The 27,033-nt window shown below is 35.0% G+C and overlaps 1 protein-coding gene and 1 long non-coding RNA gene across 5 annotated transcripts in view; one reads left to right on the forward strand and one right to left on the reverse strand.

Annotated features, from left to right (window-relative positions):
• Nucleotides 1-232: 232 nt before the first annotated feature.
• Nucleotides 233-27,033, reverse strand: part of CEP85L (centrosomal protein 85 like) — a 193,246-nt gene continuing 166,445 nt past the window's right edge. For all 4 annotated transcript variants that reach the window (XM_055391939.2, XM_031012185.3, XM_055391941.2 and 1 more), the window contains 7 exons: nucleotides 23,206-23,358; nucleotides 21,272-21,426; nucleotides 19,887-20,004; nucleotides 19,358-19,408; nucleotides 10,037-10,144; nucleotides 8,572-8,803; nucleotides 233-5,066 (listed from right to left, as the gene is read on the reverse strand). In XM_055391939.2, the coding sequence (XP_055247914.1) occupies nucleotides 4,903-5,066; nucleotides 8,572-8,803; nucleotides 10,037-10,144; nucleotides 19,358-19,408; nucleotides 19,887-20,004; nucleotides 21,272-21,426; nucleotides 23,206-23,358 (981 nt within the window). In that variant the 3' untranslated portion in view covers nucleotides 233-4,902. The remainder of the gene's footprint in view (nucleotides 5,067-8,571; nucleotides 8,804-10,036; nucleotides 10,145-19,357; nucleotides 19,409-19,886; nucleotides 20,005-21,271; nucleotides 21,427-23,205; nucleotides 23,359-27,033) is intronic.
• On the forward strand, nucleotides 9,577-25,138 carry LOC109027351 (uncharacterized). The gene is made up of 4 exons (XR_002006512.2): nucleotides 9,577-9,708; nucleotides 20,522-20,577; nucleotides 21,418-21,667; nucleotides 24,885-25,138. It is a non-coding gene; the product is annotated as an uncharacterized lncRNA (long non-coding RNA).

Genomic DNA, 27,033 nt, shown 5'->3' on the forward strand with positions numbered 1-27,033 from the left:
TCAGTACCCTTTATGAGAAGGCCCTAAGAAAAAGCTTTTTTGTAATTGGAAAGAAATTATAAGATAGAAGGCAGAAGTCTCCATGTTTTAGTCAAAGATTCTCCTGTGCATTTATACAAAGCTTTCACCTAAAAGTCAAGACAGCATATTCTTGTCACTGAGAATTCAGAATAGAGAGTCTGAAAGTACAAATACATTCTTATACTAACATTAGGCTCTTAGAGGACATAAATCTTTTTATAAAAAATTTATTTCTCTGTAAATACAAATTCCAACATCAACAAACAATAGTCCAGTGGAAAAATACTAGCCATTAACATTGAAAACTTTTTTCTTAATTTAATAAATAGAACTTTGGCATTCAAAATTCTAGCTGTAAACCCTATTAAAAAACAGAACAACAAGAAGAAAACCCCTTTACAAAAAAAGAGGCAAGAATGATAGATCAGAAGGCATAAGCCAACCAGTGGCTTCACATTCTTTTTTTTTTTTTTAAAACAATAACTGTATTTCAATTAAGTCATGAACACTGTATTTACACATGAGGTATTCTGGGTGGTTCAAAAACTGAACCCAGTTTACAAAACCACCAGTCATAGTGACTGATTACACACTGTGCTGTGCTTTTTAATGTAACCACCTAGCACCTTACTACTTCTTGTCATCACAACAATGCGATGTTAAGTTTTATGTTTATGTATTTCACTATTTATACATATATGTACATATACATACACACCAATGAATACAATCTAAAGGAGTTTCCAGCTCACTACACAGGGAAGGCTGGGCTCCAAAGACATCTATCTGATAATTCCTCTCATGTTTACTAAGGTATCCACCTAGTAATAAAAAACGGCTCCTTGCTTTAAAAAAAAAAAATTCCTTAATCAAGTTTATATACAGAAGAACAAGGTGCAATAATCATCAACATTCTTAGAACTCATGTAAAATAGAAATAAATGCTTACTGCAGGCAAAAAGGCACAAAAGGTTCTCTCTGTGTACAGCTGCAATAGTGTTATTAGACTTGTTGATTTAAAACTATATTCTTATATTTAGCACTTTTTTAAATAAGAAAAAAAATCCAAAATCTTTCCCATACATGATTAAATATATGATATAATCATATGGCAATATGCCACCCATGGCATTTTGGGGCAAAGTTGGAAATTTTGCTCTTTATACCAAATAGGAAATTGTTCCTGTTGTTTTGTGAACAGTGAATTGTCAAAAATGGAAACAAAATGAATTAACTTTGGCTTGGAGAATTACAGCCACTGGCAGTTTCAAATGATATAGTCTGAGTGAGCATGGTTATGAAAATTGCTTATTACCATAATTACATATCTACAATGATATAATTCCTACGTAAGAGAATGCCAATAATCCAAACTAAAGGTGTGCCTAAGCTGAACTATGCTGTAAAAATATAGTCCATGTTCTTAGCTACTATGTTACTTAATGAACTATTACTGATATTTAAAGAACATTTTCCCAATTAAGTAGCTCCTTTAAAAACATCCTCTAAGAAATTAATAATTCTTGCACTATGAAAGAATTACTTTATAAGCTCCTTAGTATATCAGAAATGTATGATATTCATTTTAGCAACACTTTCCAGCCCTTGAGATTGTCTCTACAACAAGCTATTGAAAGAAGTCTAATTAGGTTTAATAAACTGTCACCACCAAAATAAATTTCACTAAAATATAATACTGTTAGCATTAAATATTGAATCCTAGGTGCCACACTTCTTTTAAAATGACCTCAGGAATATCTTACCTAGCCAGTATTTGTGGTTTTTTGTTTTTGTTTAATTAGAGGCCACTGAAAATTAATAGTTCAAATTAAGCCATCTTACTTTTCTGAGCTCAAGTGAAAAGATAGTTATTGTGCCTTTGATTCAGTGAATTTTATCTGTACAGGCAATTTGGGTCTTTCATTGAGTCAACTGTTACTTTATGCTTGCTGTAATGTGATTGAGGCTGAATAAGCTCAACTTTAAAACCCAAAAGAACAAAATATTAATACTGGATAAGATCCTTTCTAAGCAAACAAGTGTTGGATTCACAAAAAGCACAATTAAAACGAGGTTTCATTATCTAAGGAAATTTTCAAATAGATTCACTTTAAAATTTAGGTTAATTTTCATTTCAGGAATATATTGGTGTCATAACTTCCATGAACATCCTAGTTCAAACTGGGTGAGATGCTCTAGTGTTGCTATTTGCCCATCTTATTTGGTCTAACAGTAAAATCTGTTTTTAATGTGATACAGAAGAGGATATTCTAATACAAGAGGGTGTCCTGGGAAAGGAAAATTTTCTGAAAAATAAAAATCAAAAAGTAAATACTGACAAACTAGATAGAATACTATTAGTTTCAATTCCCGCACAAAATCCCTCCAAGTCTATCTACTGTTTATGTAGGCCCCTTTACAAACTCCAGATTTTAAGAGGATCAATCTATAATTCAGCTAACTACTTAAACTAGCACATCTTAACTCCCTTTTTTATGGGGGGAGGGTACAGATTTTGGAAACTGAAATGCATCAGCAGTAGTTTTGTTAACTTCCTACTAAGTCAGAAATTTTTTAACTTCGGAATTTTATTTTTAAGATATGTGAATTAAATTACTTTCTCTAAGTTTTAGAAAGCTAACTTACAAATAAATTATTTTATCCCCAACTAAGCCAAAAAAACAAAAATGTATCTATAGTAGATTAAAACAAACTGTAACGTCTGCTTAAAAAAAAATTAAAAAAAACCCCATAAAATCCCAAAACATACACTAAAAATCTAGGAGAGATATTTAAGTAAGAACCTACTGGTCCAATTAGTGATTGTTTGCCAATTTGTTCTATTATTTTAGGAAGCCTTTATTTCCAAAATCATGGGGGAGGGTGGTTGGGATTCTATTCAAAGAGAATGTAAAAATATTTGCTGCACTTGTGGCTGATCTATTTTAGACGTTATTATCTGTTTTACCATAAAGGACCAAGGCAGAATTCTTTGCATCACATTTTTGGTGGAAATTTACTATACCCTGATTATCTTCAAGCTACTAATGTTAAAAACCAAGTGAATATAATTAGAAAGCCAAGTTCTTACCAGTGACTAAGACCCTCCTTAGGTTAAGGACTCTGGGATGCAGGAGCACTACAATGTACTTACTGATTTCTTAGTGCCCAGATTCTCAGAAGTAAGAAGAGCAGGAAGGACTCAGACACCGAACAGAAGGAAAATCTGATTTCTTTACAGTGTATTATAACTGATTATTCAACTATAACTATAAAATAATCTATTGAGAGCTGTATAGCCAACATTTTAAACTGTGTATCTTCCTGGGTAGTCTCCTTGAAGGCCTTGTCTCACATTTTCACTTTTAAATATTTAAGAAAAATCTTTCCTAGGAGAGCCTTTATTCTAGTATATAAGAAAACAGGCATGTGCTATGCCCTTTATCTGGCAAGAAAACAGGCATGTGATATGCTCTTTATCAAATCAATATTATCCTGCTTGAGTCACACCCTCTACCCCTCCATCTCTTATTTAGTCTTGACCTAAATGAGACTTGGTTGCATCACAAGATCAAACCAGCTTACAAAGGACAAGGCTTTCGCCAAAACTAAGTATATTCAAAAGAACATAATCAATGCTGAAGGCAATAAAATGTATAATCCTTCCAAAATACCAACAGAAACATGGACAACACTCATTTGGAAGTTTAAATGACTGTATGTCTACTGCAAAATCAACTGCATTTCATAGTAATACCCTGTAATTCAGATTAAGAACTAACCTCGCCAAGTTCATATCCCGTGAAAAACTGTTGTTAATGTACTTTATCTAACAAAAGGGATTAAAATACAATCTCAATTAAAAAATGTTTATGCTACTGTTGATTCAGATATAAATAGTATTGGCTTTCTCTTACAGTAGTTTCAACTTTGAAACATACAAAACTGTTAAAATGTAAATGTTGAGATTTGGATAAGTAAGCTATTGTTCCAGGGTAACTTTGTTAATCTTCCTTTTATAATAATGATCCAATGCCTTTATTAATTATATATGGCTTTGTTTACATTTATATATATATATAAAACATATAAATAAAAAATTGTAAATAGTAAGGAACATGTTAAAATTAGTTCAAGTTATGTTAACCTTTCTTGTAACACATACATTACAATGCTAAGGAAAAAGAGCATCACGTCAAAATTTCACACCTCTTGGGAAATCCACAATCACTCTGGAAAAACAGCTGACCTATCTACAGTACTAAAATCAGCTCAACCACAAAACATCCTATCAGTGCAGTAAGTGTTCAAAATATAAATGGTTTTGCCTGCTGTACTACCATTACAACACTTGCCTGCTGTTTGAACTCTTGTTCAGCCAGCCACTGAAAATCCCAAAGTACAACACAAGCTTCTATATGAAAGAAATATAAGAATAAACAGCGTGTGCCTTTCTCAGAAGCTCTGCTCTGACCCTAGAAACTCTTATAAATTTGTGAATAAAGCACGTGCACACACACAACAACACACATACATGCACACACAAACACACAAAGCTATAGGATTAAAAGGAATCCTACTCCTTCATGTGAAGGGTACTCTTCACAGCTTGGTCCTACAATCAGTAGTTTGAGAATATAGACATTTTTTTCCTTGTAAATTTTATCATATTTTCCAAAGGTAATTTGATTTTTTTTCTTTTTGCCTGATTAGATAAGCCCCTTCAAAATCTCTTCACTTCCCTTCTCCCCTTCAACAAAACAAATCCACAGAAAAAAAATCCCTAAGTGCAAGTCATGTCACTTGCAACCTTCCATTATGGCTCCATAACACAGCAGCATTTAAACAACAGGTCATTATTGCTGTGGGACTAACACTTGATCACTGAGTAATGCAGTTGTCTCCCATGTCCTGAGCATAGCGGTCTGATATTGTAGTCCTTAATTCATCAATGTCTCTTCGTAACTGGCACACATCTGACAGCTTTTTAGTGAGTGTTTCTGTGCTGTGGTCATTCTCAGTCTCTTCAGCTGAACAGTTCATTGCTGTGTAAATAAAACATAGAGAGAATATCTCACATTTTTTTGAACAAAGACATTTTAGAATTTTTCACCTTAATCACCATGGAAATACAGTGCTACACACTGAATACCAGTGAGGCTCAGGTTCAAGTTATGTTTAAATCATGCATCATTCAATATTAAACAGATCTTATCCACTTGGTCCTTTATAAATTTCACAAATTAAAATGAATTAAATGCACACAGTGATACACACAAATTCAGCATGTTTAATGGGTAACAATATTCCAAAAGTGAAAAAAAGCATACTCTAATGTCTCTCTTCTAGCTCAACTAGAGCACTCAGTTTTTCCCATTTGGCAAAATCTGAAGACCATTTGTGTAGTAAGAGGTGGCATCTTACATATTTATGACTGCAAAGTGGGTTTACTGCCACGAAAATATTAATTTTCAAATACATAGTAAGTGTCACACACACACACAGAGGGAGAGCGGGGAGGGAAAATGAGAGAGACAGAGAGGGAGAGGAAGAGGGAGAGGAAGAGTGAAAGCTGGGACCCTACAATCCCAAACAATTGAATCAGGCTGATAGCTGGTTGCCTAATGGCTGAATAACTGAGGGCCTTGAGTCAGCCAGCTTTTAGTTATTTACTTCAGTTCTTCTCTTTGTAAGCATATCTCAACATAAAATCAGGCAGAGCCAGTGATTACAAAAGAAACCTCTCCTTATACCTTCATAGTAGTTTATTGTTAGGCATAAGAGTCAGTGAGTGACTGTTATTTTAACACATGTTAACTGAACATCTGCCATGATATAGGAACTATGTTAGATGTTGAAGTCAGAAAAGGAACAGACACAGTGGCGTGTTCTCGATGCTTTACATACAATTTCATAAACAAATGAACACAGTGAGGTACTGTGGGTAACCTACCACTATATACAAGTTGCAGTGGCATAAAAAAACAAACAACTAGTCCTAACTGGAGAGGTAACAGTTGCTTGTTCACTGGGTTGGCCAAACTGCAAAATGAACAAAAGTGGAGTCAGAAAGCAAAACAGTATGATAGAATTTGAGAAACCTCAAGAAAATCAGTATCTAGCTCTAAAATGGTAGAGTACAAACTGTGACAAAGGAGAGTACCAAGAAATAAGGCTATAGAGGTAGGTAGTAGCTACCTATCTTGACCACAGAGCAGTGTAAGCATTAGGAAACCAGGTTCATAGTTTAGACAGATCTGTCTGGCAACAATGTAAAATGGATTAGGGGGAGGGGATGAGAAAGATGGTTGTCAGAGAGACCAGTATAGGTGACAGGTTATGAAAACTTAAATTAAGGCAATAGTGCAATGGAGATAGAAGGGCAGGAATGTTAGATGTAGTAAGCAGATGACAGAACTGATAGCACTCAATCATCATCAACTTGAGTGATGGGCAGGGATTGGGCACAGGCGCCAGATGAAGGAAAAAGCAGAGTGGAGAATAAATTCTGGGTTCAAGTGACAGGTGAATGGTGGTGTTACTCACTGAGAAGAGGAACCAGTTCAGGGAGGGAAGGAAAGTGTGTTCTGGTTTTGAATGTGTAGAGTCTGTGATGCATTTGAAACAGCCAGTTCTAATATACATGGGAATATAATCTGGAGCCCAGAGGAGATAAATGTCTGGGTAAAGGAGATAAATGTCTAGGTGAAAGGTATGGCAGTAACAGAAAAAACAGGAGTGGATAAGATCACTCAGATAAAGTACTGAATAAAAAGAAACAAACACAAAACCAGTAACAAAAGGCTTCTGGGGATACCAATAATTAAGTGGCAGAGAAGTCCACAGAAGACAGAGACTGAGCAGTCATAAAGGCAGAAGCAGAACCTAGAGAATGATGTCATGGAAACCAAGGTAGTGCACAGTTTTTAGAAGGACAGGGTGAGTAAATGGAGCCATGAAGCGACTGGTTTTTCACAAATCAACTGGCTGGTAAAACTTTCACAATGCCAAATATAAGGTAAGCATTCTGGGGTCAAACTTTAAAGACTAGAAGGAGTACTGGGAGGTGGGCGTGGTAAGATTCACATTAGGATAGCTCTACTACTCTATTACTGAAAAACTTAACAAATGCTACCTTATGACAGTGAAAATGTAGGAGACTCTAAAGTAATTAAAAGGGTGACCAACTCTAAAATCGTGAAGAAAGTGAGTTCCCTTTGTGTGTGAGCTTTGCTTCTTGCTCCCAAGAGATATTAAAGCACTCCATGTTCACCTGGCAAACTTCTCCTCTTCCTCGTCTAAGAGCGACACTGAACACCAACTACTCTGTGGAGTCTCCACAGCCCTTCCCACGTAGATTTAGTTGTTTTTTTCCTCTTGTGCTCCCACTGTCCTTTGTCCACATCTCAACCATAGCACCTATCAGAATGCTCTAATAATTTGGTTAATGTGTGGACAAGGACTGTGTTCAGGTTATCTGCATTACCAGCACCTACTTAGTGTCTGGACCATAGAAGGCATCTGATAAATGTTTACTCCGTGAGTGAATATACTTAAACATTATGTGTTTTTTCAATATCCACATTTGTGTATGTGTACAAATGTCTATGAAATGAAAGGGACATAGTTGAGCACAGATAATGTTTCATTTAACAAGTGATATACTTTGGTCAAGAGCATTATTTGATTTGCCAAAATAACTATTATGATGCAAAATGGTGGAATCTTTTTGATGAAACTAGAAACAAAATCAGTTTGTTTGAAACAAAACCAGTATTATTAACCATAATATTAGGCAGCTACTAAATACACATGTTGGCTCATAAACCTTATTATATGGTCTTACTGCATTCCTATTTCCTTCCAAGTTCATTTCTTCTCTATTATAAAGAGACTAACATCCTGATTTGGAACCACGTACAGAGATGAGCGTTTCTGCAAAAGTAGTACAGAAGGAAAGGGACACTAGGATTATTACTGTGGCAGCTCCCACAATTATGTGTGGAGGAAGACAGAATTGAGGCCAAGAGTGAATGGGTGTCACATTAAGCCAGCAGGTACGCATGACAAAGGCAACAGATTTGTAGGCTGTGAAAACTGGCTCATGTGAAATCACTGGCACTCACATGAAGCAGCTGCCATAAAACACACACTGCACTGGAAAGCAAAATATTTCTCAAATATTTTACCAGTGGACAATATGGTTGGGTCACTTAATCTATGCAACTAACACATGAAAGCAAATAGAAGGAATCATTATTTTTGGAAGAGAAAATGGGAAGTCACACCTAACTACCACTCTATTCACATATTTACAGATTCAACACAGGAAACATCACCAGGCATTCTACCAAGTGGCAGTTAATGTCAGCTATAACCCTACTCACTTCTTGCAATGAAGTAATAACAGGTATACATAAACCCACAGACTGATTCTAAGTAGGAAAAGAGATTACAAAAATAAACACAGAAAAGGCAGTCAGAAGTTCCTGATTCATGAAGATAGGTTTCTAATTGCCACAAAATAAGGACAAGTCATCAGACACTTACATCTTATTCCCAGTAATAATGAAAGATTAGGCTCCTTGCCCTGAGCACGCTGATTAAGAATACTACACAATGCTTTCAAGTCAAACAAACAACAGGACATTTCCTTGAACAGCTGATCAATCACAGTCAAATCAAATAGTGGCCGTTTGGAAAGAACTGTCTGCTGCCTAGATTGGTCAGCTTCCTGGCCCTGATCCAATAAAGAGCATGTCTCATCTGTTTGTCTTTGGTTCTGCAAGGATAAAGAAAACAAACATCAGGTTGTTAGAACAGAGGAAAGGTACTCGAAGCCATACAGGTTAACATTCTCCCCCAAGTCTATAAACAAAACGATGGAGTCATATTATATGCACATTAACCAAATTCAACTACATATATGCAGTTGAAAAAAAAACACATAGAAAAATAACAATTTAAATAGTGGAAATTGTTTCTCTGTGCCATCTGATGCTTTAGCGTATATCCAAGGGAGGAAACATAAATCCAGTCTCAGTTTCTAGGAGTCTCTCACGTAATAAGCATGTTGGTTGTGTATGTATTTTTCTTTTTTGGGCCTCAATCTGTCACCCAGGCTGGAGTACAGTGGCGCAATCATGACTCACTACTGCAGCCTTGACCTCCTCAGGCTCTGGTGACCCTCCCACCTCAGCCTCCTGAATATCTGGGACCACAGGTAAACACCATCATGCCTGGCTAATTTTTGCATTTTTTGTAGAGAGAGGGTTTTGTCACATTGCCTAAGCTGGTCTCAAACTCCTGGGGTGAAGTGATCTGCCCACCTCAGGTTCCCAAAACAAAGTATTAGGATTACAGGTGTGAGCCACCATACCCAGCCTGTATTTTTCTATAATGAGATTTATTCCAAGGATAAAAAGAACTAAAAAGTAACTTTGAACCTCACTCTGTGGTTTTTATTGTTAGTAGCAATAGTGGTTTAATTACTTTGAAACTACTTTTTGCATATTGGTGGGGGGAAAGCATCTATGTTAATGTTGATAGGAACCACAAACTTCGGTGTGAGAGACAAAGAAATACAAGTATAAAATCAAAGAAGAAGAAAAAAAGAAAAAACCAACAACTCTGAATTGCTGATCCCCAAAACTGCTACCTTCTTATCTTGAAAACTGCTAATTAAAGGTAACTTTAATTAGTTTTCCAATTGGAACTGTATTTCAGAATAACTCAATAGCCTGGGGTGATGGGAAAAAAACTTTTTTATAGATGAATGCCAGCTAATAAATATAATAAATATATACTGTACTATAATTATGTGAAACTGTATTCTAAAACACAAAATAAATAAAGGTTTGTCTTTTTATAATGATTTTGGTAAGAAACAATGGAATTAATTAACAGGCATATCAAAATCATGTCTTTAATCTGAAAATGCTCTATTAATATCTATAAAATAAGCATTTTATAGTGAATCATCCTTTCAAAGCAAAATTGAATTTCTTCTACTCACTTCAAGCAATGCTTTTGTTAATCTCTGTACATTTCTTTCTTTCTTTTCCAGCTCTTCCATCATCTTTTGAGTGGTCAGTTTCTCTTTAGAAAGCTTTCCTTGCATAGACTAGAATTTTTAAAAAATTGGAAAGCAAAACAGGTTAACATGTAAAGAAAAATCTCAAACAGAAAGAAGTAGGAATGTTGGCTCTGAATACTTTAAATCTTCTTTCCTCCCCATCCCCTTGGAAGATGAAACCTTCACTTTTAAACTAATCCCTATCAGTTAGAGAGTGGCTGAATCCAAATAAAAAAGAAAAAGAAATGCTGGTTTCCCAGAATACATTTGGATTTTTTTAAATTACAGTTTTTACCAAGGAAGTTTTTAATTTGTATAAAACATGTCAAATCTGAAGTTCCTACTTAATATGGTATTACAAACAGTTCTTATTTCATTAACTTTTTATATGTAGAGAGTGTGTTAGCAACAAATCTATATTTTTTACATTTTGCTTACAGTTAATGAGATGCAAGATAATAAGATCATGATATCATCCCTATTTTCTATCATTTGAAACATAGCTCCCGTCTTTCAGTGTATAGTAATCCAAGCAGTGAATATACTGTGAACTCTGGGTCAAAGGTCTATTATGGGAATTTGATAAGCTAATCTCCTTCTTACTCCTTATAAAATTGCAAATTATCTAGACATGACACTATTGTGAGTACGCCAAAGCAGCATAAAGGACATTTTGAGTCTTTGGTTAGTCTTATTTTTCACCAATATATTAAAAGAAAAAATTGCCATACACCCTGTAGTTATTAGTGAATTCTAAGTGTTTCTATCAACTATTTTCCTTTTATTAGACCACAAAATCAATAAACATATGACCAGAAGAGAGGTTATCATTTTATTTCAGGTCTGTATTTAGTCTCAATTCTGACAATACTTCAGTTTGCTGACCACCTAAATAGCACACAATCTACTATAAAGATATTTTCCTCACATTATCTTTGGATGGAGTTAAAAAAGATAGCTATCACCATGGGTTGAAATAAGACTCCATAAATATAAAGCAGTTTTATCAGTAACAGATACTCAAACTTCTTGCTTTTAAATTTCGTTTGTCTGCTAAACTCTGAAAAAAATATTACATTTAGTAACTCAGAAGTTGGACAGAAATGAATCAAACTCTATAACAAGTGTTTCTCCTTCTAGGGAAAAGTTGTTTTATATTCCACAAAAATGAAAAAAAAAAAAGCACCAAGTCAACAAGGGGCTCTCTGAATACGTGTATTATTGAAAACTGAAATTTCCTTTGTAACTTCATTAGACTGAATCAAATCTTATTTGATTAAATGAACATGGAGAGTTATTTTCCTAGCTGAAGATCTATCCTTTCTGGCCTAACAAGATTATTTGGCTGGAATCCAGAATTCAACCTAAATTTTCTCAAGATTTGTGACGGTTTATTAGAATTACAGAAGAAGGGCATCACAGACACACTACTCAAACTCACATTCTAACAAAAAAACCACTAAACTCAAGAGGGGTGTTTTCACGATATAATTATTATATATAACAAAATAATTATAATAATGATACATTGTAACAGAATATAGTCCTTTAAAAGATAAGAGTTTTATATTTTTACCAATTCAGAGTCATGTTGAATGTGACTAATAATTAGCTAATAAATCCAACTAATATGTCCCTATGTAAGACTGATTTTAATCAGTGCAGAAACAGGCAATCTTCTCCATCAGAAAAACTGAAAATGTCTGGCAGTATTGCCATTTATCACAAAAAGGAAAATCAGATTTCTCATATGTTGCTTGAGTTCAAGGGCAGTTATCAAGAAGCACTTTAATAGGTAAAAGACATTGCAGATAGGCTTATCCTGAAAGGACCAAGTGCTGTACAAATTGGTCTAGGATAATACTAGGTATGAGTGCTATAGTTGTCTGACAGTAACATTTCACCTAAAACATTAATTACTTCTCTATCCTAAATTGTATTAAGATATGTTTAAAAGATAACAAGAAAAATTCTATCAAGAATAGTGTGCGTTATTTTATAAATACTTTTTGCAGAGCATTTTTTTGAAATCTCTTAAGCTCTTAAAATATACTTGCTCAAACTGGTAGTACTTTACAATGCATAAATGAAATATCTCATATTTTCTGAAACGAGTGTTTGGCCTTGTAAATTTTACAATAACTATTTATCATTCACTAGACATGTAGGGGATTAATAAAATTAAAAATTAATTTGCAAACACCTACAACAGCTCTCAAATTCTCAGTTTAATCATGACATTTAAAAATTCTGCCAAGGTACTAACCTACAAGGTCTTTATAATGATCATGTTTGAAGTTGAACAGTGGTATTAAGCACATTTGTTGTTTTAACGTTAAGTATCCAGAAATGCCCCATTTACAAATAGCTTGAATGAGGGAAAACCAGGTGTGCCTTAGTTCAGATTCTATATAATCCCCAAACCCAATTTAAAAGGAACTATTTTGAAAGAAAATTTATGTTAACATTTTTACTGCATATATACACACAAAAACATGCATACCATATAAGAAATTCACAGGGACATTCCTTCATGCAAAAATCATTGCCAAACACTGTTCTGTTCATTGAGTGATACATCAGTGAACAAACAGTCAAAACTCTTGGCCTTTGTGGAACTTTACTAGGAGAAAAAAGACCAAAAGAAATAAAATAAATATGCAAGTTACACAGTATCATGTATTAGAATTTGACTAGTGCTGTGGAGAACAAACAGAGCACAGTAAGGGTCAGGAGATTGAAATCTCAGGTAAGCAAGGGCTTGAAGGAAGTGAGAGATTGTGTCCCAGAGATATCCAGAGTTTCTGTCAGTACAAAGGTTCTGGGACAGATGGCGTCTTCTGTGTTTGAGAAAAAGCAAGAGAGCCAGGATGGCTGAGAATAGTAGTAGAAAGAGTCAGAGAAGGAAGACAGCATGCAGAACAGATTGTATAGGGCCTCAGAAATCAGTATAAGAACTTTGATTTTTATTCTGGGAAAAAAAAAATGAGGATCCACTGAAGAGTTCTGAGCAGAGACATGATGTAATCTGATTTTTGTTCAAAAGGATCACTTAACCTAATGAAGAGTATACTGTGCACAGGCAAGGGTAGAAGCATGAAGAAATAACCCAGATGAGAAAGGGAGACAGCTTGGAACAGGGTGGCAATGGAGGAGGCAAGGAGAAGAGGTCAGATTCTAGACATACTTTCAAGGTAGTAGAATTTGCTGTCAAATGTGAGGTAAGTGAGGAGTCAAGGATAAATCTAGGATACCTGGACTGAACAAATGGAAGGGCAGAGATGCCATTAATAGGAAATCTGAAATGTATAGCAGGGTGTTTATTTTGGTGGTGGGGAGATAAGAAATAGAAAAAAGAGCCTTTTTTAATGTTTCTAAGAATCTAAGACAACGTACAGCTCAAATTCCTTTCTTAAGTTAGTTATCATCTTGTAACTTGATAAAACTTTAAAAACAATCTGCCTGGAGTTTTGCTTCTAGCATGACAGTGTGAGGAGCTCCACAGACCTACCACTCAATGAAATTGGTGAATATTATAATTAAAAATTTCTGGAAATGGCCCTAAGAGCATACAGCAAATGAAGAAACATTACTCAAGGAAATCTACTAAAACTCAGTAAGAAGAGTAAGAGACTGGTATTTGAAATAAAACTGTGCTTCACAAAAGGATTCTAGGAGGAGAAAAATGAAACAAAACTCAACTCCATCTCTGACTTCTCACATCTCAATGGGATGGAAATTCTACTTCAGACTGACAGAGCCAATAACACAGGGCTCCCTCTCCTCCCAGACCCTAGTTAGAGAGTTCTTTCCAGAAAAGATAGGGCATCAACATTTATCATCCTAGCAAAGGCTGTTTTAGGCAAGTGCAACCAAGGGATGGGGGGCTCCCTTCTTCTACCTCAATCCCCTTATGGGATGGAAGCTTACATTGAGTGCAGAAACCCTGACCCTTGCCCCAGCTTGTGGGGCACTGGTTCTATGCTGGGAGAGGCAAGTCAAAAAGATGTAGGGCTGCTGCCAGAACTCCCTCCAGTGAGCGTTCAGCTACTAGAGTGGGGGTACCATTCAGAAGTTTGTCATTGTCCCCACACCAATTAACCTGGCTTAAGAGATTTTGCCTGAGGAAAAGTAGGCGATAGAACTAGAAGCTCCAAATATCTCTCTATAGGAATTCACTTCATTGCAACAGTGTGACGACAAAGCCTTAGAGCACTCAAAAACATTGGAGATTGTCGTGAAAGGCAGTTGACAGGATACTATTAGACCCATTGGCCCTATAGGCTAAATCCATAGACTACTTTCCCAGGGAAAAACAGTGAGATAGCTGGGAAGAATACTCCTGACGTCAGAACAAATCTCAAACACTAAGCTAATGAACTGTCCCTTCAAAAGAGCTAGAATGGATCAGTTTGTGAAGCAATTTATGCCACAGGGCATTGTTGAAAACAACTGAATGATTGGCTACAATTAGTGGAGCCTAACAGCCGGATATGGTCAAGAGTCACAAAAGACCATATATACATTTGTATGAAATGTTTAAAATAGGTATATTTATAGAGATAGCAGGTAGATCAGTGGTTGCTTATGGCTGGGGAAGTGGATGGGGGCTTAGAGAAGTGACAAAAATGAGGCTTCTATTCGAGATGATAAAAATGTTCTAAAACTGACTATGGTCTTGGTTCCACTTATCTGTGAATATATTAAAAAGTATTGAATTGCACACTTCAAAAAAGGTGGGTGAATTGTAGGTGACATATCTTTTTTTTTTTTTTTTTTGAGACAAGTCTCGCTCTGTCCCCCAGGCTGGAGGACAGTGGCGCAATCTTGGCTCACTGCAAGCTCCACCTCCAGGGTTCATGCCATTCTCCTGCCTCAGCCTCCTGAGTAGCTGGGACTATAGGTGTCCGCCACCACGCCTGGCTAATTTTTTGTATTTTTAGTAGAGATGGGGTTTCACTGTGTTAGCCAGGATGGTCTCGATCTCCTAACCTCATTATCTGCCTGCCTCGGCCTCCCAAAGTGCTGGGATGACAGGTGTGAGCCACCACGCCCGGTGACTTATATCTTAATAAAACTGTTAATGCTTGAGTTCTTTGTCTAACTTCTGGAAAAAATGTATTTTCTGGTTTATAAGTGTATCTACCAAAGTATGTTAAATGTGTTTGATGACACCTAAGTATCTTAAAAACTAAACTTGTTTTTTAAATTTAAACCTCAGTCTTTCGCTCCAGTTCCCACTCTTTGGTCCACTGAGCGTGCTGAGGATTGTAATGCTTCCCAAATGCTCTAGTTTTACTGCCAGACTATATGGCAAAGTTAGGGACTGCCTGAGGAACTTAATAATACATAATTCGAAATTCATCCCAGAGACACTGATTCATTAGGTTCACAATAGGGCCCAGAAATATATATCTTAAAAAGTATTACAAATAATGTGAGTATCCATATAGATTTGGTGACTACTCGCAGCGCTAACAGGCCCAAGAACATTCTTTCATGATTCAAGTGAGCTGTCTTCACTCGTACAACTCCCCCCCGCGACATAACTGATTTTTCAACAGTTAAATCCACCTTTTACACATTTTTTGACATATCTTAATTATGCAACTATAACATGCATACAACAGATCTACGTGAACAGTAAAGACTGTTCTCTTTACAAGTACCAAGACTACAGTGTGTGCGTTTTTTTTTTTTTCTAAAGCTACTTTTCATAGAAGGCATTATTTGGCTGGTACATTTTTCAAAATTTAGTATTAACTTCTGATAAGAATACTTTTAGTTTTTCACTCATCATAAGCAATTTTACAGAAGTAAATGTTTTCAAAATTAAACTTGAGAAAAAGAACTTTATTTCAAGACATAACACAATTCAGATAACAAAAAAATAGGAGATAAACATCACACAATAATAATGGGAAAACATTAAAGCAATTCATATTTAAAGGAGTTATGTTCTACCTATAAGATATTCCATTGACTTATGATCCATTTTCCCACTATTTCTACTGAGGAAAACTGCTAGATGAAGGATTTATGAGATTTGCTAAAAATTGGAATAGAATTTTCTTAGGCTGTGGGAACATCTCGATGTGTTATAAATAGAACAGACTGTGTCACAGTTTTGAGACTGGTGGTTCCAACCACGGCCAAGTAAACAGTCTTAATGTCCTCTAACGTATTATTCTGTCTTTTGTGATATTATGATCATCTATTGATGGCTGTCAATTCAGAAAGGCCATTTAAATGCCTAAGTTCTTGCAATTAGTAAACATTTTAATGTCAGAGAAAACAAGCAAACATTACAAAACTCTATGTCCTCTGCCAAAAGACTACAATGATAACAGCTCACTGAAAAAGGCTTACGGATTTGAAATGCACTTTTGAGAAATAAGAAGGAAAGTAATGCCCAATGAAGAACTCAATCACATTCTGACTGCAGCCATATGTTCATGGAATTGACAAGGAACATTCTACCGCAAAATGTCTTTATATACTGTATACTGACAGAAGAAAAAACCTATAGGAGAAGCAGCCAGGCTAGCTATACTAGTTTTATGGATATAAATGAGGGCGACATTTCTAAAAGGTCAATGAGTAAACAAGGTATTCATGCCAGTTAACAATATGATCTTGACAGTTGAAAAAAACAGTAGATAAATCTGTATTTTTACAGCACTCAACTCAATTTCCAAATTAGCATATACTTTTACATGAAGTATTACTTTTTCTATATTCAACAACAAATATAGTATAACTAGTAGAGGAATGATTTCTCTCCAACTTCGAAAGCTGTGAATAAATAAACATGCCAGTGACCTATAACAGATAAGTATTTATTTGACTTTTGTGGCAAAAAAATAAACTATAGCTGTATTTTGAACACAGCATCTAAGTATGAAACAATGCCCTATTTTTATCTCCTATAAATTTGACATAAAATGTACATAGCCTGGGATTTTTTTTTCCCTTTTGGGAGTAAATTTAAACTGTATGAATAACTTGCTTGTTCCCAAGGAAATGCAGTGCACCAAATCAAGACAAGTGAACTTCAAACAAATTTGGTGTTCTCAACAGTTTGCAAGGACATAAAGAGGCAGTAACACATGAAATTCTAATAGTACCAAGTTATCTTTGTCTACTGAATACTCTAGAATGGAAAAACCAAGCACTGTGGAGGAAGAAAGAATATCCCAACTACAGCGTCAGTGAGATTTTACATAAAATTAATACTATAGTGATAGTCAAAATGCATAATTTATATTAAAAATAATTGGGAGGTTCTCTGGTATCCTTAATTATATAGTGTTTTGTGTTATTTTGGATAGGCAAAGATATTTGAAGAAATTCAAAAACAGAGCTATAGCATATGGAAAGGACATCATAATCTACATAGGTACAGCTGACCATTCTTTACGTAAGCTGATGAGGAAAAATCAGGCAGCTTTAAGGAAGTAGAAAGTGAAGGGAATTGCTGTATTAGGTATATCAGCTTGATAATACACCCATTAATTATGTCCATTAACCATAATAGAAAGCAACAAGAATATTTTTTCAACCCGAAGTGTTCTTTTCAGTGTATCCAATGCTAGAGAAATAATCAGTGCTCCTCTTTTAAGAACAAGCAATATTTTCAGATTTTTATAGATATGCCTTTTAGAAAAAGGTCACCAAAAATGACCAAATACAAACAAAATTTGTCTTTTTAAATGATGAGGGGCCAAAAAATAACATGAGTTTAAAACTAGTAAATAATTTTCTCATTATGTGAGTCATATTCATCTCCAGCTTTGCTATTCAAATACCATCTTCACAAATATAGCTATTTTAGCCAGTTATCAACATTTATTGTCTGTCTCTGTGACCTATATCTATAGATCTCTGTGTCTCTAGATCTGAAAACCTTGATGGTCAGAATGGGCAAATGAGATGCTAAGAACAAAAAAGAAAAGAAAACCAAAAAAGATAGCCATTGTTTCAAAAGATAAAGACAACAGAATTAATAATTATAGTGTCTAGGCCCAAATATTTGGAAATAAATGCATCTCATTAATTTTACTTCAATTCTCTACATAGTTTGAATAAAAGATTTGTGTTTGCTGAAACAATTTAGTAACAAAGAACAGTATGGCCCATAATTGCATATTCTTCTACATTTATGTATGGTCATGACATATTTACATGTGACTACAGACTTGGTTAACATATAAGTAAATTGCAGTAAGATGCCTCCACAAATGGGGGAAAATGCACATTTCAATGAATGCTAATAATGTGACAGTATGTGATAAATGAAATCTTACAAGTCATTAAAGTTTCAATGCCAAAGTTCAAGTGTTGATTATTATTAATTTAGATTGAGATAACTTGTATTAGATTTACTTCTTGGAAAACGTGCCCAAGTGAAATGGAAATTCCTTGAATTATGGTCCAGCATAAGTCACATAACAATAGCTGAGGAAATCTAACAATCTAGAGGTTCTAATGGCTTCTGGAACAACTGAAGTTATGTTTGTAGGAATACAAAATAAAGTTTATAACCTCTGTCAACCAATCCATCAAGCTCATACATTTATTGATAAATAATACAACCAAAAGACAAACAAAGAAGACTGTATATAATGGCAAATCGTTTATCACTTTTACTTTGATTTTAAGAAGTAACAGTAAAATTAGGGGTATAAAGCTAAACATTTTTCAGCAAAAGATGACCAATGACTTCCCATCACACTACCTCACATTTCCTGCACTCCAGGCTAACAGACTTTGTGCTGTTCTTAGAGCATGCCAGGTACATAAAGGGCACTTGTTGCTCCCTTTGCTTGGAATGCTCTTCCCCTGGATGTCTTCGTTCAGATCCCTGTTCAAATATCACCTCTTCAGGAAAAACATCATGACCACTCTATTAAATGTAGCACTCTCTAGCCTACTTAATTTTTTAAAATAACATTTTTAACAGCAATTTTTTTCATAGCACCTGGTATTCATTATATTGGTTTTGTATTCTCTCCAACTCACCCCACTAGAGTGGCCAGGGATGTGACTTGTTCACTGATGAATCTTTACAATTTTTTAGGATTAATTTATCAAACAGCAAAAACTGGAAGATTAATATTAAAGAATTTGCAACTTTACCTCAGTGCTATAAATATTATCTTTCCATACGATATATGCATGCTTTAATATTTTCAGATTAAATGAGCATTAAGAGTATATCAGAATATAGCTAAATTAAAATAAGCACAAAATATTCCTTACCTGAATTTCTAAAATCATTCTGTCAATCTCATCTTGTTGGCTGTCTATTATCTAAAACAAAGAAAATGAATACATCTGATTCAAATAATTTTTACATCGCTTCTTAAAAGTACCAACATTTCAAGAAAACAGCACAGAAATTTATAAATTTATTTTTAAAAAGGGTCTTTTTAAAAAACTGAAAGTATCCTTATGATTTGGGTCACACACGTATAAAACTACAAAAGTCTTCCTCTAGTTCTCAATAAAAGTTTTCTCAAATTTATAAAATTTTTAAGAGTAACTTTGAGACAGACTGAATAATTAAGGAAGGAAAAAGATATCCTTTTGTTTTGGCTTTTATTTCAATTATTTAATTTTGTTTCAATTGCTATGGTCCTTTCAAATAAAAACATTCAAACTAGAAACTATGTAAGTGACTAAATATTAACAAAATATAAATCACATAAAATAGCTATAAATTATGTATCTATACACACATATCCACATGGTATAGATTTCACGTTTATGATCTAAGGTATCTACTGACCTTACTAGCAGTCTCATTTTGTTGTCTGAGATTATCATTTTCATTCTGAAGCTGTTTTGCATCTAACATGGGAAGGCGGATTCCATCTTCAAGGCATCTTTCTACTTTTTGTTGCAAACTATTTCAAAAGACAATTATATGAAGAAAAATAAGCTCTATTTGCTGATTTTGGTAATGATTTCAACATAAATGATTATTGCTTTATTAAAAAATATTATAGACCCTAAAAATGACATCAAGACCCACAGACAGTATATGAAAAACTGTTATCTATATTTCATAACAAGTAAGAAGGGTCCATAGTTAGCTAGAGGCTGATCATCTTTTCAGAAATGGCAAATTTGAGACCAGAGTCCAGAGTTGCTCAGTATGTGACATCCTTAGGCTCCGATGAAGTCCTTCATTACCCAAATCTGAGCTCTGAAGTCTAACTCGTGTTCTTTCCTTTTCCTCTAAAAGCAGGGTTCCTTGATTAAGATGATCATTGCAGGGAACCTAAGAATATGGATCCACATCTTTTGTTCTTTATTCTAAGCTCAGCAAAAGTTTGCTTGTAAGAATAGCTGTTGCCTAAATCAGTAGAGTTGCATTTCTCTTTCATTTCTTTTCTTTTTTTTTTTTTACTTTTATTTTAGGTTTGGGGGTACACGTACTTACAACTGTATTAATTGAGACCCACGAGGCAAGATAAGTAAGTAAATCTGGAAGATACATGGCAAAACTGCTGTATCTTTTACTTGCAGTAAAGTTAGAAATAGGAGCCAATCACTTCAATTTGATATATTCCATTAAGGAGTGCAGTTTGAGTATTTTACTGGCCCCTTTTTTGTTATTTAGAATTTTTACTTTTTTTTTTTTATAAAGCCATTAGGTAAAGGGTTTGTATTAATATTTTCAGTCTTCATTTGTATGAGTTTTTATTTTTACTATTTTCAACAGAAACTTTTGGCAAGATATCAATATATTGCTTCAAAATGTTAAATTATAACTGAGATAACCTGTTTCAATGAAATTATGCTTCTAGTTCTTAATATGGGTTGAACATCCCTAATCCAAAAACCTGAAATCTGAAATGTGTCAAAATCCAAAACTTTTTAAGCATGGACATGATGCTCAAAGGAGATGCTCATGGGAGCATTTCAGATTTTGGATTGTCAGAATTAGAAATGCTCAGTGGGTAAATACTTGGCAAATATTCCAAAAGCCGAAAAAAATCTTAAATCTAAAACATCCCTGGTCACAAGCAGTTTGGATAAGGGATGAGCATCCTGTAGTACATCTTTAAATTAAGGAGAATAAAATAAAAATTATAAATTAATTTAAGTAAAACGTTTTATGAAAAATACGAATAAAATAACGTAGAAGGATTCAGAAAATTTTCTTACCTCTGAACGGTAGTTACTAACTCCTTTTCTTTCTTTTTCTGGCATATTAACTGTGTCTCTTTATCTTGACACTGCTTTTTGATCTCTTCAAGTTTTTTTTCTGTATCTATCAAAGCCTCTTGTAAATTCTTATTTTTTTCTTCCAGAATCTGCAGCTAAGGAGAAATGTTTTACAGTTCATTACACATGAAATATTAAATACGCTTCTATTAGAAACTGTTACCGTGTTGGCAAGGATTAACAGACTTGTAGCTAAAAAAAAAAAAAAAAAAGAATCGCACTGTATTTTATCTAGAGTATTTAATTCTCCGTCTCTTCCTCTGTGTGAAAGGCACCTAGAAGAACAGAATTATAAGGAAGAGAATGGGGTTAGAAATTTGTAGAAGACCAAGAAAGGTTAATATTCTCATTTTAAATTTATTTTACTTTTATTGTAATAAATATATAACTCTATACTGTCTTAACAATTTTCAAATGTATGACAGGTTGAGGTTAAGTACATTCACATTGTTGTGCAACTAATCTCCAGAACTCTTCATCTTGCATAATTGAAACTCTGTATCAATTAAACAACTCCCCATCTATCCCTCCCCCCATTTCCTGGTAACCAACTTTCCACTTTCTATCTCTGTGATTGAATTCTTAAGGTATCTCATTAAGTGGAATCATACAGTATTTGCCTTTTTGTGATTAGCTTATTTCACTTCACAAAATGTCCTCCAGGTTAATCCATATGATAGCATGTGTCAGAATTTCTCTCCTTGTTAAGGCGAACAGGATTCCACTGTATGTATATACCACCTTTAGTTTATCCATTTATCTGGTCATGGATACTTGGGCTACTTCCACCTTTTGGCTATTGTGAATAATCATGTTGTAAACATGGGTGTACAAACATCCGTTCAAGACCCTTAACTGCCACCCCAGTGGATGTTAGGTATTTTCTGACATATTTTCTAATACCCATTGCCCTCTGTTCCTGCTCATGCAACCTCCTGCAGTCCTTAATTTCCTTCCTGACTTTAATCTCTCTTAGTTTTTACAACTTATAAATTAATGTAAAATAAACAGAGAATGCAACATAGGTCTTAAAGTATGCAGAGTGACACTTCATAGATTAGACTAATGATTCTTGAGTGGGGGTAATTTTACCCCCAGAGGACATTTGGAAATATCTGTTTACATTTTGGGTTTGGGATAAACGAGAAGGAGCACTGCTATTGGCACTTAGTGAGTAGAGGGCAGATATGTGGATGCAGAAGTACACCCTTCAAAGATCAAGGCAGCCCCTGTAACAAAAAATTATCTGCCTCCAAATGTCAATAGTGCCGAGGTCAAGAATCCCTGGCTTAGAACAACTTTGGGAAGAGACTGAAGAGTAGATCTAGTGGATTTATAAATAAGGTTTCAAGAGAGTGGCCCTCACCTCAGTTAGGAGAAAGACTCTGAGGTATTGTTAAGGAAAAAAAGAAAAAAGAAAAGAAAAAGTCAGAGAAGTGAATTGAGGTCATAGGTCAAGGTATAAGAAAAATATATATATATAAAGGTTAAGAAGAATGAGGAAAATATCTAGAAAGATAGTCAACAAAAGGTCTTGTCGAGCCTTGGTGAATCCTAGAGACTGTGTTGGAAAGCACCAGAACTGGGGGTGTGTGCATGCATGTGTATGCGGTAGAGGTTGGCAGACTGGTTTAGAAACTAACTTCTACAGTAGTTAAGAGAGTTACAATACAGGATCAATAGGAAGGTAATCAATTATTAACTGACAAGAAAGATCTACTTATGCATGCTTAGATAAACAAAGTTTCTTATTAGAATTAAGTCCCCAAAACAGCAATTAAACACATAGATTTAACTTACAGTTAGCCAAATTTCTAGAGTCAAGTTAACATGTTCTCATGTCATTTAAAGATAAGCATTTTATTTCATGTTACCTGTAGACTCTGACTCTGTACATCATCTAGAGTTGGAAGATCAGCCAGATACTTTTCCAAGGTCTCAATTCTTCTCTGTTTTTCTTTGTTTTGTTCAGATTCCTTCTGGCATTTCTTTTTCAGACTACTGATGTATCGATCTCTAGTTTTAAGCTAAAGCAAACAATTACGAATCTTCAGTAGTTTTCAGTCATTAAAAGACATAACAAAACCAACACTTTAATATTAGACACCGTTGAATTCACCAACAGTTTCAGGTTATAGCGAAGGCCACTAGCAACTCAATTAAGATTTACCTTATTTCATTCTAAGATTTACACTTGCCGGGTGTGGTGGCTCATGCCTGTAATCCCAGCACTTTGGGAGACTGAGACGGGCTGATCATCTGAGGTCAGGAGCTTCAGACCAGCCTGGCCAACATGGCAAAACCCTGTCTCTACTAAAAAAATACCAAAAAAAATTAGCTGGGCGTGGTGGCACGTGCCTGTAGTCCCAGCTACTTGAAAGGCTGAGGTATGAGAATCGCTTGAACTGGGGTGGCTGAGGTTGCAGTGAGCCGAGATTGTGCCACTGCACTCGTGCCTGGGTGATAAAGCGAGACTTTGTCTCAATTTAAACAAACAAACAAAAAAAGATTTACACTTAAAAAAATTTATGTCACTGAAATCAAGAGTTTAGGGAATATTTGCTTTTACCATGGACGGCATCCTATAAATTGTCATCAACCAGGGGGCAGTAATGACACAGTTTTTATTGCCTGCACATGTGCAAATTTGGTCAAGGCTGTTCATATCTTTGTGATTTCAATATTGTCATATACACGTAGAAACTATGTGTTGAGTTTAAATGATGTCTAAAATGCCTAAACAATGTTACCTTACAATTTAGTATGGAACAATGTTACTGGGTGCCCAGACAGGCACAGAAAAAAAGCCTTTGAAATCAGTGAAGTATTCATCTCTGAAGGAATGACTCCGATTTCTTAGTTTTTGCGTAACTATACCCAAATGCTTTATGGGAACTAAAAGAGGAAGATACTACAAGTAACTATAACTATTTTGTTACTAACAGACTTGCAGAGAAATTGCTTATAGTGTACTAAACAATGCAACTAAAGCTGGAAGAATACACCAAATACTTAGGGGCAGATAATGGACTAGTGAAACCAATTCATACCTCAAGCAACACTACTGTTTAAGGCACTGTGTCATAATTGAATTTGCAGCATATTTTCTTTCTAAAAACCACAAAATAAAGGTGTCTTACCATTGATGTCATTTTAGGATTGACAAAGTATGGTAACTGAACACTTATGTCACACATGGTGTGTACACACATGATAATGATTCTAGTAAATCCCAATTTATATAGGCTGAAAGTCAGATTTTCATGTACTTTTTACCCCCTACTACATGAAATATATCATCTATAAATTTCATATCTCATAGTCAAAGCTCTTTCATATTTACTCCTATTTACCTCAAATTAACAATCTTCCAATCATTTAATCCTCTTCAAAACTTACAGGGTTCTAAAATATTTTTACAGTGTTTTCCCATATTCACTGGGAAAATAACTGGCAATAATTAGCAGTAAGATGGATTATTCTTTCAAACTTTATTAAAGCTAACACTTGTTCACAGTCTAGTTTCTTTCATGTATTTTCTAATTTTTTTCAGGTCTAATGTATAACAATTTTTAAAACTTCATGTGGAAAAATTATTCATTTCACCAGTGACATTAGGATCTACTTATGACCTTTGGTAAGGAGCAACACTGGTAAGACAAACACATCCTATTATTTATTGGGGCTTTCTTAGGATTAAAGGTAAATGTGCTGGTGTGACAGTTTACCCTGTGATCTATCAGAATAGAAAACCTTACATACTGTTGGCACTGGTGGTGACCATATAATACAATTCCCTTTTTACAGATGAGGCCCAAAGATCTTTAGTGACTTAACAAGTCACAAAATCAGAAGTGGAATTTGAATCTAGATCATCTGACTGAAAATCAACTTTCTTTCAGTTCTTTGTTATGACTCATTATCAGGTTCTTATTTTAGTAACCAGCTGTGCTTGGTCCCCATCAACCAAGCCTGCTCTTGCCTTAGCAAATGACCCTGTACATTACAGAGGTAAACATGATAAACCAACCTATGTTTACTTAATGCTTTCTAACTTGGACTCAACTGTCTAAATGTCTTCAATGTGACAAAATGATGCCTCAAACAGCAATGACTGGAATAGGTCTGTCTGTGTGCAAAGATGTCCTACTTTTCTTCTTTTTCTTTTGGTTGGCCAACTCTCTTTGCTGTCATGTCAAGCTTGCTTCCCTTGATCACAAATTGCTGCCAACACTCTCCTACGAGACACTGTCTCTGTTATTTGTTGGTCACATGTTGATCATACATATTCATGGGGTCTTGGGTTTTTTTCAGCCTGCTCACAGATGACAAGCTCTTTGTTTTGTTTTTCGGTGTTTCATTTTTTTTAAAACTGCCAAGTTTTGTGCTGTTCCATAAAAACAGAGGTTACTGAAGTCTGAACTGCATTAATTACCTCCAGATAAATGAGGTGTCACTAATAAATCTTCTCTATTCTATTAATACAAGGCTAAGTTTTTCTTTTCAAAGAGGTATGATGCAATACTGATATCATTCCTAGAAGGTAATAGGAAGGACATGTTTTATAAGAAGTTCACAAAGTTACTTTTCTTTATTGTCTGGCTCTTATAAGAAAGAACTCAAAAGGTAACATTATTATTACCACATTGTTTTTTCTGTCATAGAATCAGTCTTTGATAAGGATTACAGAGTAAATGCCAAAAGAAACAATATGATCCAATCTTGTGTGGACCCAAAGTGCTGTTTGTTGATTTGTTATCAAGGAGCCTCCTCTTTCTAATCTATGCACTCCCTTCAAGAACTCAAGTCATCTCCATGTGCTCTGACACAAACTCTGCCCTCTACATCTATCCCCTCTCCTCAAATTTCTCTGGTATGTACATTTCCATTCTTAATTGCCTCACTCCCACAGAAGCTACTCCTCTTCTTTTCGGAGAGTAACTCTACCATATTTGCATCTGTTACCAACCCTTCCCTATGTCTCCTAGGAACTTGCTCCATTATGCACCCACTCTGACATCTTTGATCTCTCTCTCATTGTTTTTTCCCTAGTCTACCTTACTGCTTTCTCTCCCATCCTGGCAAAAATTACCTGAAAGAATTCATTCAATATGCCAGGCACCATGAATGGTGCTACATATGCCACAGAGACACATTCAAATACAATCCCCCTGCCTTCAAGGAGCTTAGAGAGAAATATAAAAAATAATGATTATACAAATTGGGTTGAGCCCTGGAAAAAAAGAATAAAATGCTATAAGCATATGAAAGGAGGAGTAGAAGGGAAAAATATTAAGCTAGATTTGAGCAAATAAATAGGTGACTTGAAAGTGGGAGAAAAAAATAGCCAAGTATTTACCATGCAAAAAGGCCACTCTGTGTAAAGATCCTGATACCAGAAACAAAGCCTGAGCTGTCTGAGCAACTGTAACACCCAGTGTATCAATACACAGTTTATCAGAGGAAGATTGGCAGAACCTATGGATATATAATTAGGCAATGTGTCTCAGGCCATGGGAAGAATTTGATTTATATTTTAAAGACCTGGAGAGTAGTGTCAGCAAGATGGCAGAAGAGCAAGTCTTGAACTCTCCTTCCCCAAACCAACATGTGGATTCAATTAAAAAAATAGTAAAACCCCCAACATGGACAAATTCCCTTTTTAAGAAATCCAAAAATTAGTCAAGAAGCTATTGTACTCT

The sequence above is a fragment of the Gorilla gorilla genome, chromosome 5 (assembly GCF_029281585.2).
Source record: "Gorilla gorilla gorilla isolate KB3781 chromosome 5, NHGRI_mGorGor1-v2.1_pri, whole genome shotgun sequence".
Lineage (NCBI taxonomy): Eukaryota > Metazoa > Chordata > Mammalia > Primates > Hominidae > Gorilla > Gorilla gorilla.